This window comes from Haliotis asinina, chromosome 3, assembly GCF_037392515.1.
Source record: "Haliotis asinina isolate JCU_RB_2024 chromosome 3, JCU_Hal_asi_v2, whole genome shotgun sequence".
NCBI lineage: Eukaryota > Metazoa > Mollusca > Gastropoda > Lepetellida > Haliotidae > Haliotis > Haliotis asinina.
This window is the reverse complement of record NC_090282.1, coordinates 83,539,300-83,562,581: the sequence shown is the minus strand read 5'-3', so window position 1 is coordinate 83,562,581 and position 23,282 is coordinate 83,539,300. Positions and strand designations below refer to the sequence as shown.

Here is a 23,282-nt window from a genome sequence, read left to right as displayed (position 1 = left end):
CACCACCCAAAGATCAAGTGAGCAATTATTGCCACTCTCACCAGGACAGGTCGGTGGGGTAGCCTAGTGTTTAAAACGTTCGCTTGTCATGCCAAAGACCAGTTTCGATTCCCCACATGGGTACAATGTGTTAGGCCCATTTTCTGGTGTCTCCTGCCATTATATCGCTGGAATATTGCTAAAAGCGGCGTAAAACCAAACTCACTCACTCACTCACTCACAAGGACAGCCAAGGCGACCTGCCACCCAGATGATTTAAGCATTGAAACAGATCATTTCAAGAGATCTTTCATGACCCTCAATGGCTACTCAGCACATCTTGTATCCAGAACTATCACCAAAACATGCGAATCATCAGAAACACGCAAGTCTGATCCAATCCTGATCACGATCACAATACCCTACATGGGGCCAGTCACTCACCAGATAGCCTGACTAATCAAAAGCAAAGCAGGCTTTGCTGTATCTTTCTCATGTTCCAACACTTAAGACACTCATACAATTTTAACCAATACATTGGTGAAAATCTCCGGCCCATCAACACCCATGTTGCTGAACACAAGTCATCATCTGTAAACGAAATGATGAGTCGGCGATCTTTGAGCATATAACAAATAACCCCAGTCATACGATCATGTGGAACAATATTAGGGTGCTCTCTACTTACAACAATGACTGGTGTCAACGTAAACTACATGAGGCGGTAGCAATTCGGAGACATGAACCGGCATAAAACGAGACCAAGGTTTCTACCTGCCAAGCATGTGGTACCTATTAGTTAACTCATAATGGACCTATTATTTAGCTCGTAATGGATGTTTGAACTTGTGAAGTAACTCATTTATTCATTCTGAGAAGTAATTAACCATTATTGTGTAATTAGCTACTACTGTGTATTAATGTTCAAGTTTTAAATATAGTATAATTTATCATAACTTTCAAATCTAGTATTAATGTTCAAGTTTCAAATATAGTATAAATGTATCATAACTTTCAAACTTAGTATAATTCACTATCACTGTCTTTCAATCCATCACCATTATGTAAGCAACAAGTCACGTCATGTATTGTGACGTCACAGCACAGTTATGACATCATAGGGTCAACGTCATAGCATTACTGTTAGTACATCTGATGAAGGGGTCTGGAAGAGACCTTGAAACATTGTTTTTGAAGAATTAAAAAGAAGTTTAATCCATAACAGATACTGGTCATACATAACAACTTGTAAATACTGCTAAAAGACATTACACTTTCATACAGTCAATTTGGATCGCATGACATTTTCTCAGTGTAAGTATAGAAAATAATACAAAATGATGCAGAAAGCTAAAGTGTAACAATTCTTTTTAAAAAGTAACAGTTCTACACCCTTTCCAGCAAATATATCATTTGTTCGAATTCTCTACAATGTATCTTGCAGAAACACCTAAATGTTTCGTCTGCTATGATTCCGGTCAAAATTGGAGAGTTGCATGTTCCTTCGGTGTTACTGCACTGCATAGTGAATACAATTATTGCCGTTTCATAACATTTCAACAAAGTTTTTTCTCCTGCATATCGATCGCGTATTCTTTCCCAAGGGGCAGTGAAAAGCAAAAATTGGTGATATGTCTATTAAGTTCCATGTTGTGAACCAAAACCGGACAATACAGTAAAACAGGTGCTCCTTTCAAACACGTTTCCTTCAGTCATCATTCAAGACACAGATTCGTTTGCTGTAAAAGAGGTGTTGGTAACTATTTCACAGTACGTTTGCTTTTTCACTTACCCTAGGCTCATCTTTAAGTCATTGTTCTGCCTCAACTTGACATTTTTATTCAGTTTACATTCCGTGTAACCGGAAGTCAAATGAATGACGGGTAAAGCGTGATCTCGCATAATCTCGCTCGCTCCAGGAAGCTTTGTCTGCCATTATTGCTTCAGGCAAATTGTATTATATTCCAGTTTATTTACTAAATTAGGCGATTTTGAATTGATTATTGCGTGAAATTGTTGTAGTAAACCACACAGAGACTCACAGAAAGATATGGCAACGGCCGCTTTATCACCTGGGCCGTCAGGATCTGCAGGTTTGTGTCTGAAATTAAGAGCTGAATGAGTGTAAACACAGAACTGACATTAAGATTACAAAAATCAGCATCCTGTCTGACCATAATGGAAAATAAGATCAGATATACGCATGACGAGATACCACAAGATAGTGTTGATATGATAAGTTTCTCGTCCTTTCATCGTATTGTAACCACATATGACCGCCCATATTAAGTCTAGCTTTCAGGAAGAGATAGATGGCCATGTATTACCATACTGTCCCTCATCAGTAAACTGATAAAGTGGAGACTGATGAAAACAAGGACATGATCATATATTTGGAATTATTTCAGAAATCACAATGTTTGCCTTATTGAAGATAAAGCTAATGATGTTATCAAGGACGTTTATGATATCTGGACACCTCTTTGTACATTACTTGTGGTTGCTTGAAGATAAAAGTAAAGACAAACAGAAAATTTGGCTAGTTTTAACTTTTCATAATATACGCTTCTGCTTTTTGCACAGCAGTCAAACTGTTGGGAAAGAGAATAAAAGTTATTAATGAAAATTAACAATGTTAAACATGTTACAAAAGTTTAACTTGACTGTGATGCTAACCATATCCAGCGATTCAGAATATTGTTTTGTGAACGATGAGTGGAAGTGTCCAAATATACTTTCAAAAGATTGGAAGTACCCCATATTAACTTTCAATAGAAATGATAGATAGGAATCAGAATAACAATTCTTACATTTTGTTTCAGTGAGTGGTGATTCTAGGTTCTCTCAGCATCTTCATCATTCATAGGAATTTAGGAAACATATCCTTCAGGTTATGTGTAAAATGAAATACACGTCCTTTGAAAAGTTTAGACTCACTTAAAACTCACATTATATGTTATTGCTGGAAAGCATGTGCAAATATTGTGCAAGTGAACAGTTGCATTTGGTGCAAAGTTTGTTAAGTATTTGCCATTTTTCAATGATTTTTATCATATATCAGTTTTATTGAAATCATGACAATGATGTTATGAATGTTGCAAATTTGTTTTACAAAACATCCAGAGCTCCAGATAAGCTTTTGACCATGTGGGTATGATACCTGTACTTTTGAAGTGGGTATTTCCAGTTTTAAGTGGGGATCATTACTTTTGGATACCCACAATCTTTTTAAAATTTGGGTATTCATTTCAAATAAGTAGTACAGATGCTATATTTTTAATTCAGTAATAAAATCCTTCCAACAATGCCAAATTATAGCTTATGTACTTTTACCCATGTGTAGTCCCAAAACTTTTAAAGTCAGTTTAGCTCTACTCACCTTTTAAATCATAGAATATTTGTTGTTTTATTATGGCTAAATATCAGTATAATCACAAATGGCTGCATGTTTATATTATATTGTCCTAATCTGAGATCCTACTTTAGAGATATATGCTATTTTTATTTTTTATTACTGTGATATACTAGCTGCTCTTACTGTCCTTCGTCAACAGGTTTATGGAATTAGTGCATTTATCGTGAATTTATAGTAATTGTAAGTCACAATATGGCTGAAATACTGCCATTGTGACTATGACTAGGTTCACTCATTCAAACACTCTGTCATTACCCATGTGTGCTGTAAGAAATATTATGTTCCTTAGTCTGCATCTGTTGGGTGTAATACAAGGTACCAAGATAGCTATTTAATGATATAGCAGCCATGTCTTCACTGTATCAGTTTTCTTCAAAAACTTGTTCCCATCGCGTTGTTTCACTTCCATGCTGCAAATAGCTAATGTTACAAGTATATTTAGGATATGACAAGTAAGTTTCTTATGATTGTGATACACACTATTTGCCTATTAATTTAACTAGCAGTCCTCTATTGAGGTTGTTTTTTTCTGTTTGTTAGGCATTAAAAACTAGGTATTTTAGTTATGGCATGTGGAAGCTTTCAACACTTGCACAATATTTTCAATTTGTTTACAGAAAGCTGCTATTTGATTTGTCGTTATTTATAGATGGGTAGATCAGTGCAGGATTAACAAACCACGACTGCTATTCTATCTTTGTTTCATATTTCAATTACCTTTAGAATTATTTAAGAATTTTTCAGTTGTGATTATTTAGAGATAGAAAGGTTTAAGTTCAACTGGCTTGAATTGATGTGATATGCAAAATGATTTATGTTGGGTAAGTAGACATTGTTATTTTGACAGAGCGTAAACATGAATGTTTAGTGTTTTTTCATACGCTGGCATTTATGTTTCTTGCGTATTTCAACTTTTCTGTAGCATATTTTATGCAAATACGCAGCTTACCTGAAGCTCTGACATCAGTTCATGTGTAAATGGTAGGGGGTGACTATTGCGGAGATAGCAGCAATTGCAATGATGGTCTGTAGTGACCAACTATTGCAGTAGTTCTTTTGTCCATGGTATTTCTCATATTAAGTTATTTTCCAGATGAATGTATAGTTTATATGTGACCAAAACAAGTTGGAAGTCTCATTTTACAACTGATAAGAAACCTGAAACTCACATGAAGTAAACAGTTCAAACATAAACTCAATGAATCTGTAAGTCTGCAGCAAAGCATCTAGCATTTTGCGCTGCATGTATATCAATGGAAATCCTTTACCATGTTTACAAAACTATTGATATTCTCACATACTGTCAATGCATGGATATGTTTCCCTTCCAACCATTGATTAATTGCTATTGGAGATTCAACAATTGCAATCAACAGATGTTCAAATGTAACATTTCCATTGGATCTCAATAATTGATTATTTAATTTCATTGCTAAAAATATTGCTATTTGTGTTGAAAGGTCATGATGTATGTAGTAATGTGAGTCTACTATGGTGTTTAAGGCGTAAGCATTGTTTGTATTCCCTGTGTACAAATTTATGTTTTTCATCCAAGACAGATATGCGAACTGCCTTGTGATCTGACTTGGCTGCACTTTGTTTTAGCTAGTGTAATATAGGAAAAAGCACCAGTGAAAATTGTTTTGTGGTGAAAACTGATTTAGTTAGTTGTTAGACACAGTTGACATGAAAAATTTATTGAGAGAAACATGAAGAATTCATATATAAGGACAGATCAAATTTTACTGTGTATACACATTTCATTTTCAGGCACACCTGATAGTGGTAAAGGATCTAGGAAAAGAAACCGAGGGAAAGAGTAAGTATTTCATACAGTGTTAGATTCATTTAATGGAAACATTCCAGCCAAAATATATAAATACTTTGAAAATTGTTTGTTAATTAACAATAGATATTGCCTTCTTTCGTAGACCATCCTCTGTGATATTTATTTGTCTCAGATGTCATTGTTTTTGGTATTTAACATGTGTACACATCACACTTGATGCATGATTCAATAAATTTGTGAAACAAAGAAAAGTCTACAAGGTGAAAGTTTCCATCAAGATTTTTATGAAGATTTGGTTTGTTAAAAAAAGTGACAGGTTGTTTACGCTGGAAAGATGTTCCCACAATATTGTCTCAGTAATGAAGCACTTTAAAACAGTTCTCTCCAGCTTTTCCTTCATCATCTACCATTTGCAATCATACAGAAGTTTCCATCACTGAGTGTTGTTTGACATGAACAAGTTTGTGGGAACCATTGTTTATTGTGTTTACTGTTGTAGGTCTGACGATGAAGACAGTCAGGGAGGATCGTTCGGCAACAATCTGGAGCAAGCTGATAAAGAGAGGTTTGCTAGGTTTGTATCTGACAAGTGTTGTACGCTTTCTGTGCATGACTTGTAGGTGGCCTCATAGGTGAACATGACAGGGCAAAACAGTGTCTTCCAATACTGAAAGTATGTGTTTTTTAAAACTGTTCCTTATCAAATACTACTGACTAATCCTAGAGATTTCTCATGTTAATTCACTAAGGCATGTTTTGCGAGTTGTTGGTTAGGTTTTGTGTTGGATGGACATTGAGTTGAACCCAGTTGTGTGGAACTCCTGAAGATCAGAGGAATAGTTTGACTTGTCCATTTTGACGATTATTCCTGTACTCACACCAGTATTATCAGTTTCCTCTTGTTGATGTTTGGTGTTTTATTCCGTATTGACCTCTATACATGGTGGAAATCTAAATTTTCCAAATTTTTGATCAAATAGAATTTGTGTTCAACCAATTTGGTTTTTATTTAACATATTTTAACCCATGGGATTTTACATTCAATTGTGTTCGTGATGAAAATTTGACATATCCAGTTTGGGATATCTTAGTTGAATAATGTGATTGCAGAAATTTGATACATCCAAATCAAATATTTTTGCTTTTGTGATAATAAGTCCTGTCTATTTCTCTTCATTTAATGAAGATAAAGGTGTATTTGTCTGTAATCAGTGTTTTGAGATAACATTAAGGAACTGTTGATAATTATTCTGATTTCATGCTCCCCATAACATTTTGAACCTTTGAGTATTTTGCTTACTTACTTACAAGTTAACAATCAAATTTAGAATTTATCATATTCTTTGGTGACTAATTATGTCCTTTCCCCCTTGTGGTCTGTCTATTGGGAGTTTTTACTCCTCAAGATAAACCTCTGAATAATTCTGTCTACACTGTTGTGTAAGGTGACTTCTAATTAGGTGATAAACATCATGTGTAGCCCAATTTCTGGTTGTTATTGAGTGTTCGAAGTATGGGAATGCATTTGGAACTGACGGTGTCAGTCAAAGGTTTCAAATGAAATATTCTTGTGCTTCAAATACTCAATAACTCCCAGAAATTAGCCAACACATGATGTTTATCGACATTGTAAACAAAAAAGTAAACCCCAATTGTAACGTGCTACATAAACTTGCAACAGAGATGTGTAAATGTGTAAATTAACAAATGAACTAAATAGTATGCTGTTTAATGGATCATTCATGTATGTGTGAAGCCTGTATTTGATTCTATACTAATATAAAACAGAAAATAAAAATACATGCATCATTTTGTGAATCAAGATAAATGAGAGGAAAAGTCATGTGAATAGCCAGGATCTTTTTGCAATAGATGAGATGTTTCACTGTGGTGTTAGTAGCTACACCAAAACGTAGCATCTATTGCAAAAATGAAATTGTCAAACCCTAAAATTTGCTGCTGTTTATCGTGCCAGCGTCTAAATGCCATCTGAAGAAGCTGTGATGATAATGGCTGTACACAAGAAATGTGTTTGAGGTCACATACAAAGCAGACAGAATGTGTAATATTTATGTCACATAATAATTCATTAATTTCAGTAATAAGGCAGCAGGCCCACATAGATATTACATGCAAATATTTACAATCTATGCTGCATTTAATAAATTTTAAAGATATGACGATTGTAGACCAACAGCGTTTTTAACAAAATTTGCCAGGTTTTTTAACAGTGATACCAGAGGACTGTAACATTCTTATAAGAGTCTCTCTGTGATTAATAGTACGCACACGTAAATAAGGAAAATATTTATGGCATATATGATGATAGCCAGGACAAACAAAAATAAAATGAATTTAATTTTCAATAGCATTTAAACTACAGAATGGGCAAAAACGAATGTTTTTGTCCGTACCCTGCCTTCTGCCTGTATTTTACATAATATCGAGTTCTACAATTCTAAACAAGATAAGCTGCTTAGGTATAGCTCAGGAAAGAGTGACACTTTGAACTCTGCATAAAAATTTAGTTTGGAACAGTTTGACACCTCAGAATACCATGTTTGTGTATAACAATCTTTAACCTTACAGTAAATTCAAACATAAAGCAATCCAAAAAGAATAACGGAATATGTCAAATATCGTTTAGGTTGTTTTCTTGAAAGCAGTTTTCAATGTTTCTTTGCAGTGTATTTTGCTCTTTTTGCTAGATCACAAGTTGACTTTATCTGATAGCTGAGATAAGGTTAAATGTGTATTTATTTATCTCTATCTCTGATGTAATAGATATGATACAATTTCCTTGGGTGATGGAAAAGGAATGTGCCACCTTACCCTGACGCATGATCTTCCCCGACTGTCAGAGTCCACTGTCCCTAACAATGCTTTCTATGGGTAGATGTAGATAGGCTGTTGCCCAATGAAAACAACAGACCTTTGTAGTTATTTTGTGCTGTTGAGATATAAACGGAAATGCTTTCTTAGCATCAGATGACTGAAGACGTACATTAGGTCCACATATTGTATTTCTGTTTTATGTTCAAAATGTTCAAACCAACCTTTCTTCTCTTGTGGTCAATAAGGGTGATGCTGTGATTTTCACAGGCAAAAACATGTTGAATTGCTGTGAAGCAGTGTGTAAAGATGTTGAAATTATGAAATGAATGAACAGTGTGTTTCTATTTTGATTAATAACAGCATATCGAAACAGTGTGGAAAGATTTCAGTTTTTTCTTTGTCGTTGCCACTTCCTTCAAGTTGGTCTTTGGTAAAACGCTTGAAAACATTACCTGATTCATTGATGTGACCTGTACACATTTTATTTAAATCAAGAATTACCGTACATTTTTTCAGAAAAGTAAAGTTAAAGCATTTTTCTATATTTTGGACAGTACTGTAGTATTTGTGGTGCAAATGCATCCCAGTTTGAACATCCTTTGCTACTTAAGTCATATCAGTCATATATTACTTATGCTCGTTATGGACAGTTTAGTGGAACAGGTCATAACTATAGTTACTTAAGTATTTTATATCATGCAATGTTATGCTGTACGTTTTTTGTATCAAGATAATAAGAAAGTCCAGAAATGATCAAACTGCCTATGAAATTAAGAATTAAGATCTTACACATTGAACAAGAGCAAATTAAGAAAAACAGTTGAAAGAAAAACAAACACAGAAAAACTCTGTGTGTGTGTGTATGTAAACCACCTCAAGCTTTTATACCTTGTGTAATTCATTTCTTTTACTAAAAAGCATGTTCAAACAATTTACTGATTTAGAAGCAGTTACTTTCTGTTTAATGCTTAACTAAACATTTAGTAACAGTTGTTCAACTGATCTATTTTATGTTGAAGTTCTAATGGTTATAGAGATATTTGTGTGTGTAAACCTGGCTGAATGTTCACATCATAGCAGGGTAGTTATAACTAGATTTTCTCTAGCCTGGGACTAACATGGCCATGTTTGCCCCTACATAGTTTGTTTGATGTGCAAGCATGTTTCCTTCAGCATGGTTCATGGAACAGACCTATGCCGCCGATTGTATGCATTGGAGCATGTTGGGAGGATGCATGGGTTACAAGTAGTGTAGTAACCAGTTTATCACACTTAACACATGTAAAGAAATATAGAATATTGTCCTCATATAGGCGTGGTCACAGGACCTAAATTAGCTTTTTTTGTAAGATTAATTCTTTGGATATTATGTGGACATCTTCAGACAGAAGTGATAGACTTGGATGTGTCCAAACATCATGAAGCATTATACTTGCTAAAACTTGGTTTATTTATCACTGATATGTTTGGAGAAAATCTGACATATTTAGAGGATAAAGGATTGTGTATTTTCATTGGCCAGGAAGTGAACTTTTATGTTCATATGGTTCGGTAAGATGTTGGTTTTGTTGAGGATGTTATGTCACACTGTAAGCAAGCCACATTGGAAGGAAATGTAAGCATTTAGTGAATGATGTTTATATGCCCAAAGAACATAGATATGTAAATATGAGTCACTACAGGACAGGACAGTGACCCCTGTTCATCAAATGTATCCAGCCGATACTTTCGTCTTTTCGTCAAGTATGTCCTGTCCAGCCGAGGCTGTAATGAGGGTTTATCAATGTTTAAGTAGATTTTAGGTATAGTCATTTTAGATGTCATTTGTTCTTACATTTCTGACGTTGAATGCTTGCCTGACCTATCAAGCTGACCGCTACATTTGTGAATAATGTGCGTAGTACGCTACTTGCCAGAGAGAGTCACTGTGAGATCGAGCGGCGGCGGCGGAACAAGATGACAGCATATATCAACGAATTATGTGATATGGTGCCTACCTGCAGCACCCTGGCCCGAAAACCAGACAAGCTGACCATTCTTAGAATGGCAGTCTCTCACATGAAGACACTTCGAGGTAATTCTAAAGGGCTGGAATTCGTTGTACAAGGTAAAGTTGATTAAAAATGTTTAACATTGGGTGAACATGGCTGAGCTTCCAAAATAAAACTGCATTTGTTTTATGTTTGTTAAATTATATATGTTACTGTCAATTTGCAATAAAACATAATGCTGCACCTAATGTCTGACATGTAAGTTTGTAGAGGATACTATCAGACGTGATAAGGGAGATAATTTGGAGAGGAATGATTTCAGGCACTGGCAACACTAACACAGATGGATCGTACAAGCCATCATTCTTGACAGACCAGGAGTTAAAACATCTAATCCTTGAGGTAAACTGTCTATAGTACATGTGTTGTTGATACTGCTACTTGCTTTTCATGTGAAGCAGTATCAGTTTATAATTCATATCCTCTGAACCAAAACATGAAACAGTCAAGCATGTTTGGATTATATGTTCATGCAAACCATTTGCTCAGTCTCTAATACAAAATGTATACCCCCAAATATTCATGATCACTAAACTATTTTTATCCTCCTTGCATTTAATGCCAAAAAATGCTCAATATTTTTTGAAAAAATGGTGGACATGTCAGACAGAACCTAACATGGCGCCTTCTGCTGTTTACAGATTTTTGTCATTTTTATATTTTCTTGTTTTCAAAGAGGAGGTATCTGCTATGTTTCTGGAGCACAACTTGAAAATCTTTTGATTTCTTTCTAGAAGACTTTGATCAGAAAATGTTGGTTGTATACAGATATACCAAGGAATTCCATCCATCTCAATTGCTTTATACTGTTGGTGGGATTGTTTTCAAATTTGGAGATCACCTTCTGTGTCTAAAAGGGAAAATCCCACATCAAATTTTTGCAACCAACTTTACAATCAAGTAAGTGATTGTTTCAGATACGGTTACTGGCTTTCATTAGAGATCTTGTATTTTTGTCAAGAATATTCATTTGCAGTTGTTCAAGTGAAGTTTGGAGTCATATTTGGGTGTATTGGTGAGAATTGCTCACATTTTGTTGATGGTCTATTATATTTTGCAGACATGTTCCATGAATTGTTACAGATTATCACAAAGTGCTTATGTGTTTTCAGGCTGCAGATGGATTCCTGTTTGTTGTGCAGTGTGATACAGGGCGTATTATCTATGTGTCTGACTCTATAACACCAGTCCTCAACCAGTCACAGGTAAGGCATAAGTCACTCCCCGGTTATTTCCTTCTTTAGCACACACTAAATGCAATGCAACTAACAAATTTTGAGCTGGAGATAATGTAAACAGGCAGAAACCTTAACAGTCTTACATAGTTACACTGCTCATATTCAGATGTATTTGATATCCATTTACTGTGGAAGGGTTATAATGCTTATATAAGGGAACTCATAAATACCACTTCTTTTATTCATTTACTGTACTCTGTTTTATGAAGATTGCCTCAAAATGAACTGAAGGAGACCCTCACATGCATAGATCTGTTTCAGTATAAACCATCCTTGGCAGATGAGCTGTATTCATAGAAAAAATCTGGTGTTGTTCTATCACTTCATTAAGTGATATATTATCTAAATGACATGGACCCATATTCAAACTATTTTTGTTTCAGTCTGACTGGTTTGCAAATGTCTTGTATGACCTCGTCCACCCTGATGATGTGGACAAAGTGAGAGAGCAGCTTTCTACAACCGAATCTCAAAACACAGGACGGATCCTAGATCTCAAAAGTAATCACTCTTTAGACTATTTGAATTATCATTCTCACTATATGGCTGAAATATTGCTGATGTGATGTAAAATAAAATGTTTACTTACTCCCTGAATCATCATTCATATTAAAGTCCCTATTCCACAATGTGATTTGAGGAGCAGCTCTGAACCATGGTTTCAAAACATTCATAGCTATTAGATCAAATGTGATCCTGTGTAAAGATTTTATGTATGTTGTTTTTCCAAAGCTCCTCCAATCTTCAATGATCTTAATAGTTTTGATTGTATGAAGTAGCATTCATATTGACTTTGAGTGTTTGTCAGGTATGTATAAAGAGTGTTGTTTATTTTCAGCTGGTACTGTGAAGAAAGAAGGTCACCAGTGTAAGTTTTTCAGAAGCCAGCTGAATACTTCTTTTCACACCTGATGTCAGCTATAGTTCAAAGATTGAATCCATCTTCTTTAGGCACTTCATATGGGATCTTGTAGATAGTAGTAACATTTTTGCTTTGAAACTCTCTTTTTTAAAAAGTATAGATTCTGTGCAAATCCTACATCGTTGTTGCTTTTTAGCCTCAATCCGCCTTTGTATGGGATCTCGTCGTGGTTTCATCTGTCGTATGAAAATGGGCAGTGTACAAGTAGATCCGATGACAGCTAATCACACAGTTCGGATACGACAGAGAAACACTTTAGGACCTTCCCATGACGGCAATCACTACTCTGTTGTTCATGTCACTGGATACATCAAGAACTGGCCGCCTTCAAGTAAGTCTTTTTGTATTGATAATGACTGCATGCATGCTTCAAAGGAAACAACTTATTATCAAGGACCTGGATTAGGATCCCATGGCAAATAATTGGAAATAAGTGTTTTGTACTAAAGAACAGGTTGAATGTTTAACATGTTCCTGCGGTTTGATGATACATATTTACTCAATACATTTGACTGTGTAGATGTGCACAGTATTCTTTTCATTGCATTAAAGTATTTACATAGACTGTCTTGTGATAAAGTAGACAACTATGATTCTAAACTCTTATAACTTTATGAATTACTTGAAACTCTCGCTGAATGTTTGGAAGTCATCTCTCATGTGATGGTAGCCTGCAATAATTACATTAGAACTGTTGGTTACAGGTGTACAGATAGATCGTCCTGACAGTGATGAGCATGGTGGAAGTCATTGTTGTCTTGTAGCCATTGGTCGGCTCCAGGTGACTAGTACACCAAACTGCAGTGACATGCTTGGACCTAATGCTTCCTCAGAATTCATATCACGACACAGTGTAGATGGGAAGTTCACTTTTGTGGACCAAAGGTAAGAGCAGTTTGGATACCAGGATGGTTATTTGTTATTTCTCTCATGTTATTTATTTTGTCTGTAAAACAGTAGTTTGTCAGAGTTTTGACGTTTTCCTTGTCCATGCTTGCAACTATGCTTGCCTCACATTCTCAGAATTTTTTCTGGTTTCCATGAACAAATTCTGTTTAGTATTCAATATCGCCTGCTCCAATAAAGCTGAAACTTCATGCCTTCTTCCTATTATGGAATTTGTTGAAGAGGTTTCATGCTATAACTGGGATGGTGGAGTAGCCTGTTGGTTAAAGCGTTTGCTGGTCTTGCTGAAGTACTGTGTTTGATTGCCTATGTTGATACAATATATGGAGCCTATTTCTGGTGTCACTGACTGTGATATTGCAAAAAATTGTTCAATTTAGTGAAAACTACTCATCTTATAGTCATTATGTCTGTTGTGACATTACTTTTGAGCACCCAATTTAAGGAATTATTTGGCCATATCATTCTAATGCCATTTGGTGTATGTTTCATTGGTATTTCAACATAATTCAATACATTATGGATTTTTTATCAATTACATTTGGATCTGGCAACAAACACTTCAACAAAACAGTGTCTGAGTGTACAGAATGTATTATAAATTTCCAGAGTAACAGCTGTGTTGGGTTATCAGCCCCAAGAACTGCTAGGAAAGTCTGCCTTCGATTTCTACCATCCTGAGGATCAAGCTCACATGAAGGACACATTTGATCAAGGTAATTTATCATAGTAATGCCCCAGTTGGGTTATACATAATCACAAATACTTCACCAATACTTAGTTAAATGAAAATAGCATTAGAAAGACAACAGAGGATGGACAATAACGTGGCCTAAATTAAAATTTTCGTCACAAGAGGGAATTCAAGTTATTCTCAGTCAAGATTCAAGGTTGTGTTTCATGCATGTGACTATGTATGCGATGTTGCTATTTAGGGCAGAAACAGTTAATGTATAGCAGCTATTAAACACAAGATAGATATTTGTGGTAAACGGTCTGAAAGTCCCTGAAAACCTAAATCATGCACAGCTGTGCCGGTAGCTTTACACCATACAGCCTCAAGCAGGTTATTCTGGGAACCTATTGCAGAATTTGGGAATTCAGCACTCTCGGTTAGACATTTAAGAACTTTCCACCTATGTCTCATGTCTCAGGTTGATAAAATTTATCTGGGATAAATGACACTCACATGTATTCTTATTATTACTAAATTCAAATAATTGACCCTTGCTGCAACGCAGAATATATTTACGCATGGACGTACGTCCCGATTCTTGTTTAGGTGATACCTCATGTGGGCAGTAAGGCAGGTGATGTCAGTCATGCAGGTGATGTCAGTCATGTAAAGAGTAGTAAATATATTATGAATATTACAGTCTTCTTTAGCGATGGGGGACATTGCCACATTAGTGGCAAACACTTGTTTTCTTTCTTTGTTTTACTTGTCCATTAATATTCAAAATTCAAACACAGAATTTATTTGTTATCCCATCTTTTGTCGCATGGTGTTTTGCTAATGACTCTTTAGGACTGACCAGGATCTGCTAGTCTACTTCTCCATACGTGCACTTGGTATTGAGTATCAGGCCATTTGTGAAAGTATGCTTGTTATTTTCTCCGTGGACTGTCTTCTACTATGTTGTGGTGTCATTATTCCAGTGCTGAAGTTGAAAGGACAGGTGATGTCGATTATGTACAGATTCCGAGCCTCAAACCGAGACTGGGTGTGGCTCCGCACCAGTAGCTTCAGCTTCCAGAACCCCTACACTGATGAAGTCGAGTACATTGTCTGCACAAACTCATCAGCAAAGTGAGTAATAGCTCATGTTAGCTGGAAGTATCGATTTTCTGGATTGTTACTCTAGTTTTCAGTTACGCGTTACCTGGTGCAGAATCAAGAGTTTTGAGGCCCCAATGAAAACATATGGTGCATACAAACCTATCCTAAATATAGATATTTGTCCTGATGTTAATATTAGATTGTTAATTCGCTTAATTCACCATGGTAAAAACTGAGAATTGTGCTGTCTTTCATATCCTAATGCCAAACACTTTAATGACAATGTTTCTAAGATCTGTGTCACTGACAGGAAAATAATGCATTATGGTGTTTAATGGACAGAAAAATTTCACTATTGCCCTCACAGTGACAAAGAAGCCATTGTTTACATCCTAATGGGAAGTATCTCTGCTTATGACTGCATAAGGTTGGAAGCTAGTGCCTTCTTCACTTCTCTCTCAGAGTTGCACCAAACAGCTGGTGATCAAATCATTCTATCCATATAGGAGTGTCCAGCAAGGTCCTTCTGCTGCAATTCCGAACCCAGGTGACCAGTCAGCCGAACCTACTCCAACCATCAACACATATCCTGCCAACCGTACCATGCCCACAGATATCAGGAAGGATTATGCTGAAGCACCGTCTTATCCCTCCGATACCAGCCGTTTTATTGCCCCTGATGTTTACTCTCAATACCAACAGCCCACAATTAGGTACCCCAGTCATTCTTCCAGCATGGGTCTGTCCCAGACCTCCACAGTGCCTTCTGTCGGACCAGGGGTCATGAGGAGGAGCCCCGCCCAACCATCTGGCTGGTCAGGCACATATTCCCGAGAGGTGAGTTCTATCTAGTCTTGGCTTTCAGACCCTGAAACAAATACATTCAATAAAGCCCTTGCAAGGGAAGATGAGAAACTGAAGTGTCTGAGCGTTCAAAGAGCCACAAACTTTCCACAAGCATGAGAGGGGTATAAATTTCTGTCTGATAGTGAGAGTTGATTTTGGTGTCTTCCTGAGCCTGCTAGTCAGCATTGAAGCTGACCTAATGGTGACCTAATGGTGACCTAGGAACATTATGCTGTTGATCCCACTGGTTTTGACAATATAGAACTGACTGATCTCCCAACAGAACAAAGATTAGAGGGATTTACTACTTATGGTTTGTTATTGACCATGGTTCAATAAATACTTTTACGACATAAGAAATACATGTGTACCAATTGATACTGATTGCTTCTGTGTTATTTTGACATGTTGAAGTTAGACATTTGTATATATTTTGGTGTTACGAGATAATGTGGCTGATATTTACACTATCTCACTTGAATACACTTGAATACACATGTAATATTTCTCTTCATGATATGAAACTGTTGCTTTGTAAATATACAGAGTGGACCGGATTTCATTGGGGCAGGAGCAGGTGCCCCTCAGGGCTACAGTCAGATCAGCCCCAACACCAACTCCCCAGGTAAGGCAGTCCGGCCTGTGTCTGCATGCTATCCCAACCTCTCTATATCTCATCTAGCCATTCAGGCCAGTATGTTATCCTTAGTGCATTGTGCTATTTGTGTAGTCAGTATCCAGCCTATACTTGTACTCCTCTCTTGTACTTGTTCTTATCCCATTCCCCAACTCATCATCAAAGTCAAAACTGTATAATGTGCATATTTATGCTGCAATAGGTGGCTTTAACAAGTAGTTTACATCTAGTGTGTAGAATGACGATGAGTTATTCAAACAGATATGCATACAAGCCACACCAGTCATTTTTAGGGGAATCGGTCATTTAATTGACTGACTGACTTGTTCTGCAAGATGATCAATTTTTGATGAGATTTCAAACCTTCAGACCTCATTCACACATGTGAGGAGTGAGCATGTCCTCCAAAACACAATTCAGTGTGTGCACTGTCACCTGCTGGGATTGTGAATTAGAAGCAGTAATATACCATGATGGTTCCACACAGACACCTCAGTCATGTGTCAGTGGTCATGTATCCATCAATATTTTTGTCAGAAAGCAGTGCTTATTAAACTAACTTGAAGTTGAACAGTGTTAAAGCTAAATTCCTTTCTCTTATAGCTGGTTTTACATATGGCTATTTATAGCCTATGACTGCAAAAAAAAAATATCAAATGGAAAATATTCAGACCTTATCATTCACAGATGAATATAGGTTTTATCTAAGATGAAACTCTTGATCTTCAATAACTATCATGAGACAAGCACCATGCTTTCTGTCCCTTTGATATATTAGAAATTATTTTGAAATCACAGGTCATACACACAAGCCTGTCTTGACGGGAAACCCTGTGTGCACAGCGATTAACAGGATGTTATGGAAAACATTCACATTATAGATAGTTCCATGTATTTAACAGTGCTGCAATCTATTGTTTGTGATGTATATTGTGACTTGTCTTCGTTTGGAACATCTAGTTTTTCAGATCTGCGGGATGGCATTAACCATGATGGGTACACTTTAAACTTCACTTCAAAAAGTGTTGATAAGAACTATTCTCAATACAGCAAAGTGCAATAATCATGGCCAAATTTACAATGACAGTAACAGATGAAACAGCTCATGTGAAAGGTGTCAGTCATTATATAACCCATGTTCGCTGGTAGTTGTTTTTGAATTGAATATACTTGTGCATGTCAGTGTGCATGTGTTGTAGAACAGTTTCTAGATAAGGCATGCTGCAGTATCATGCTGGCAGCTTTAGGAAGCATATAAAGGACATTATTTCCTGAGCATGGTAGTGTATTTCCTTCTGTCAAATATTCACAGAGTGCATTGCTTTCAGATATCTGCATGAACACTCTCTTTGTGTATCAGTAACTAAGCTATCTGTCTGAAATTGGAAAATATTTCTCATTGTTGTAACAGATGTTCAGTACAGTGAAAATGTCTCTCTTTCCATGAAATGCCAGTTGTTGTGTTAATCGTCATGAACTTAAAAGGTCTGTTATATTTTCTATGATTGTTTTTTTCCTCAGCAGTAACCTACAGTTAAGCATAAAGTATGCAAAGACTTAAATTGCTTATTTGAAAGATATTTTATGAAAACAAATTTGACACTTCAAGTCATATGCAGGAAAATGTGAAAGAAAGCCCTTTTGTTGTAAGATCATAAATATGCTGATGCACTATGCTCAGCCTCACTTACCTGGATCAAAAGGTACTTTTAAAAACTTTTTGGCAATGAGTGTGTTTGTAATGTTCCACTTGCGCCGGTATTGAGCTATTGCATCTATCGCTGTAGTGGGTCCCAGCACCGGTAGTGCCATCCCAGCAGGTGCCCCCTCCTGTCAACACCTCGCTTATCGGTCCTCCTCCACAGGAAACCCCACTCTCTGGGGACAGTGGCAGCAGGGGACCTCCGGTGATGTGGCAGCAGCAGCGCAGGCAGCAGCAGTGCAACAGCAGGCTCAGCAACAGGCACAGCAGCAGGCACAACAGCAGGCACAGCAACATCAAGGGCAGGAAGAATTCAGTGACGTGTTCAGAATGCTGGATCAACCTGCCTCTGAATTCAACGACTTGGGAATGTTTCCTAACTTTACAGAATGAATGCAAGGGATTGGGGGAATTTCTAAGGAATGTATGAACAAAGTCTGAAGCCTGATGGTTGACACATCGGTACCAGTGAAGTGGAAGACTGTATTCATTGAGAGCATTGAGTGGAGTGCTAACATCCATATGGATGAAATTGGGTAAGAGAGAACAGTTTAAGATTGGTCACATGGTCACTGATTAGCTTCGATCTGGTTAACACAGGGCAGCGATTTTATGGCGATATACAAAAGTAATTTATTTATAAAATAAAGACTGATGGTGATAGATTATGAATTTGATATGACATTAACATTATTGGTTCATCTATTGCATTATTGGTTACTACATCATTTTAAAGATGATTTTGTTACATTACACTGAAATGCCATGAAATTGTGTAGCCCTTCTCTGTTCAGAGACTTGACATTCTGTCATATCAATAAGTGCTGAAATGGCTACTTTGTCATATTAAGATAGGAATATATTAAATTATGATGTCTCTATCATTTGAAATAACTAGCTAATTGAGAACTTGTATTAATAAAATTTCATGAAATAGTTTTTAATTTTTGGAAATTGTTACTTGGGGTTATCATTATTTTGATAGTATATTTACTTTTAATTGTTTGCATATTGATGGTTATGAATGCATCATGTTCAGTTTTTGTGCTATTTTTGGAAATGTATTCCCAGCGTGGGTTTTCATTTGAGAGAAATGCAAGGAAATATTTGTTGATTTTTCGTTACAGGTCTTTTACAGACCAATGCAAACCAGCTTTATTGTGTCAGAAAGGAACTTCTTATTTTTATATCACATTAAGGATAGTGAGTTTTGAGGGTATGCTTTTGATATGATTTGAAGAACAGAAATGCATAATTCCTTCTCCCATAATGTCAGATGGTGGTTCTGCCACCTTACCCTGTTGATAAGTCACAGTGGACTGCCATGTAATGCCCACTGACTTAAACAGTTGTTTGTCATCTTCAGTCATAAACATAGTAAACATGTAGTCCAATCAGTGTTGTTTAATTCTGTTGAAATATTTATCCCACCTATCTTTCGTGTTATACATCTTATTTCTCCAGTGAGAGAAACGTCTATGTCAGTATTCAGTATTTCATTTAAAAACATGATGTTTTTTCGATTTTACATATGTATTTGATATGGTTTGTTTCACAGGCACTTCACTACAATTAACAATTGTGTTGTTAAGACACATGTTAATGATATTGAAAGCAAAGTGATGTGTTCCTGTGCAACTTGGCTGTAGGTCAGTTATTGCCCTTGAATAGAGCTAGGTTAGAGTGGCTATCTGAAAAGTTCAAGCAAGACCTGAACATCCCTTTTAGCCAAGATTTATCCACAGGCAAATGTTCAAGAGATGGACAGTCATCTGAGATGGGTAACAATTTCTTGATAATTCATTTGGTTAGAAAGAGTTGTTTCAGATTATTTAATTTATCATTATTGTTTTTCTTTGCATGTACAATGTGGAATACTAGTTGTAGCATATTGAGAGTCTGAAAACTTTATGGCAACCTTGTAGGCAAATGTAATGTGATTTTGTAAGGAAGCTTTAATAAGTTGACCACAACAATTTTATGGATAAAACACGTAGACAGTGTTTATAGTATTTTATATCATCTATTGCAGTTGGAGTATATTTTTGTACTTGTTTCCATTTGGATTAGAAATGTTTTAAAGTGCATTTACCCTCATTTAACACCATTTATAGAAGCCAGTAGTGCAAACTTGGATTTAGACAAGAAAGTTTGTTTGAATTGTTATTGTTGCACATGATATCATATTTGATAATATGTGCCATTTATATATATTTTATGCAATTTAGATATATATGCTATTGATATTTTGAATATTATACTTTGAATTACATACAAACTACATTATATCACAATCTGTCATATTTGGCTTTTTTTGTTCACCCTTTGTTTCATTGCTGTGTTGATTCATTTCTTCTACAAGTATTGTGTGATGGACTACGCAACATGGCTGCTACAAGCACCATTTTATATTTGAGGAACTTTGACTTTCTTGCTTCCTGTTTTTGGGGTATGAAAAATAAACTTACCCCCATTGATTTTAAATGCCAGCAGAATTGTAGAAGGTAATATGAATTGTCTCCAGGTCCTCCCTTATTGGAAGTGAATGTAGAAAGTCTAGCTGTAGTTCTGTGGCAAGGAATTGTCACAAGGCTGCTGTTCAAAGCACAAAACAAATCAAAACATTGTAGTGGTTATTGAGGAGGATTTGACATACTTTCATGTGATGTTATCAAGTTGTACAAATACTGCACTTTATATATCCTGCAAGACTGGGTAGTGTAGTGATTTAAATGTGTGGAACGTGATGAGAGATGTGTAACATGGATGTGCAAGATAAGCTAAAATGTCAGCTATGTCCTCATAGCAGATGGTAACTGGTATTTAATGCTAGATGCCTTCCCTGATAATATGGCACAATAAGTTGCACAACCTGCTACAGGGTGAACAGAGGCAATTTGAACAAACTCACTTGTCTAAGGTGCGACCACATGCATCACATGTGCTTCTTAGTGGGACAGTACTGAAGTCTTAGAAACTCTCAGGTGTCACACACAGTCACCCATCCAATGACTATATAAGGCTTGCACCCAACATTGCTTAGCTTCCCCTTATTTTGACCTGAGTTCAATGCACAGGTCCTAAGACCTTCAGTAACATTACCATTCCCAACATGGTGATCTAAGTCCATGAACAGATGACACCAAGAGACATGTTTGCAGTATTAGCTGTCCATCTCTGTACATTGAAGGTGAGGTGAAACTGGATTATGCCTCGCCTTCAATCTTATAGTGTTAATACTGCAATAGACAAGCATGTGTGTGACTGATAGTACTAACCCAGACTAATGCTAATTTATGGCTGATATCCCAAGCCATTGTTTGACATGGACACCTTTCTCTGCCACAGATTACTGACTTACTCCAATGTTTCACCCATGTACAGACATGCATAGGCAGAAAATAGACATTTACTAATGTCTAATGAGAGGACACCACACTCTGTCCATGTCACCATGGAAACTGTCACACTGAAATCCTGGGTGTGCTGCCACAAATAACTACTATGTGTGAAGCTAATCTTATCTCCAACTGTGATGCAGCTGGGTTATCCATGGAACTGACTCACTATGGCATCTCAAGGAAGCCCTGAAGATACATTGCCAACATGTTCAACTTATCTTGTACTTCTATGTAACCATGTGTGTTGTTTTTGTTATTGGTTGTACTGGGTTGTATCCGTCTTCAGTAGCGTCTAGTCAAAATGTTGTACAGGTTGTCCTAAGTGCTCCTCACCTCTGTAGCTGGTTTTAGTTATGTAAATAGAAGAAGGGTAGAGATTATACTGTTTATGGTTATCTGATGGAGTTCTATGAATTAGTGCTTATGATATCGTAATGATTTTACTATGTTGATCGGTTGATTCTCCACTACTCAGGATCTTGACCTGAGTTGAATATGAACATATCAACTGAACTGATATTACCAAACATTAGAATATGATTTTGTGGTTATTGATGATAAGGAAATTGACACTTTTGACTCTGAGTGACAGCCTAAATTCTATATGATCCACATTGATGGAGTGGAAAATTAATTCTTTCCATTTTAGCCAAAATTTTATCCCCTTCAACACTACATTAGTGTAAAAAATAGACCTCATCTTTTCATATACATCACAGTGTATATATTGTTTCTGTACATATGACTCATTTACACTCAGAAGTTCTATATGTGTATTTTACACAGACAAGCCAGCCGTGGAACTCCGCTAAAAGGTAACACCTGATTATCATAGTTGCCCATAATAAATGCATGGTACTCTGGTTTTATTTCTCAAGTCTTCAGATCTCACCATGTCCTTTTTTCTCTTGGGCAGCATGTTCTCAAACTGTAACTGACTAATTTTTATAGCATAAATAACCATTTCCGCATTACGTATTACTGCGTAACTGTGTCAACGTAATTTTAACTGAATTTGCTGGAATTCATCAGCGATATTTATTCTTTGAAAGGATAATAGAAAGGTATCAGACAATTGCACATGCGTATGTAGTCAAAGATAACAAGAATGACGATGCTTTCAGGTGGGAGTATAGTTTTGAATATATTCTAGCTGAAGTGTCACTGCAGAGGGGTGGGGACTTTCTTACGATGGTAGGGTCTTGTAAATTATGTGATCAGAGAAGTTTGGTGTTACTTCTCACTGTTATCATACTGTCTTCATGTAGTCATATCGTCTCTTTCTCTTAATAAAACACTGGCTGTGGAAGAAAGTTTCTGTTGTTTGTATGATGACGTCATTCACCAGCGATCAACAGCTGGATGCACAATCTGGAGTCACTCATTTGCAGACAGTGACAATTTTTTTCCACTCATGCTACTTGTTTTTGGCATGGAAATTCTCAGTGCAAGACCAGAAACCTGTTATTGTTGTTTGGAGTCATGGTTGGCCTCCATGGTTGACAATATCCCACACCGTCATGACCTGCTTCAGTGCTGGATTTTCATCCCACTTTGCATACTGTTAATTGGTGTTCATCCAGTTTTCTCCTTGCTCCCATGAATGGTAGTCTTCAATCCAGACAAACTTCCTCACTGAATTATCACCACTCTAAGTTACTAAAGTTACCAAGCCTAAAGATCTTACCATGGACGCCTTTGCTTAACAGTTATTAAGTCAAAGTCCTTGCGAAAACCGATAAATGAGGCATACAATTCTTTAAGTACTTTTGGACGAGAGA

The 23,282-nt window shown here is 36.4% G+C and overlaps 2 protein-coding genes across 5 annotated transcripts in view; one reads left to right on the top strand and one right to left on the bottom strand.

Moving 5' to 3' along the window:
• LOC137278609 (homer protein homolog 2-like) overlaps nt 1–1,851 on the bottom strand; it is a 64,285-nt gene extending 62,434 nt beyond the window's left edge. The window contains exon 1 of the mRNA XM_067811077.1: nt 1,772–1,851. Within this exon, the coding sequence (XP_067667178.1) occupies nt 1,772–1,782 (11 nt within the window). The 5' untranslated portion in view covers nt 1,783–1,851. The remainder of the gene's footprint in view (nt 1–1,771) is intronic.
• Nucleotides 1,852–1,898: 47 nt separating this feature from the next.
• LOC137278610 (aryl hydrocarbon receptor nuclear translocator homolog) lies at nt 1,899–22,814 on the top strand. 4 transcript variants are annotated; one of them, XM_067811082.1, is made up of 15 exons: nt 1,899–2,072; nt 5,165–5,213; nt 5,683–5,757; nt 9,935–10,092; nt 10,332–10,411; nt 11,182–11,274; nt 11,691–11,808; nt 12,146–12,175; nt 12,366–12,560; nt 12,934–13,114; nt 13,745–13,851; nt 14,795–14,945; nt 15,422–15,752; nt 16,308–16,386; nt 18,264–22,814. In XM_067811082.1, the coding sequence occupies exons 1-15, from the start codon at nt 2,030–2,032 to the stop codon at nt 18,491–18,493; spliced, it is 1,920 nt and encodes a 639-aa protein (XP_067667183.1). In that variant the 5' UTR covers nt 1,899–2,029; the 3' UTR covers nt 18,494–22,814. The 4 variants fall into 4 exon arrangements, with proteins under 4 accessions (XP_067667183.1, XP_067667182.1, XP_067667181.1 ...); XM_067811081.1 differs by having other exon boundaries at nt 18,186–22,814; XM_067811080.1 differs by having other exon boundaries at nt 9,920–10,092; nt 18,186–22,814.
• Nucleotides 22,815–23,282: the final 468 nt, after the last annotated feature.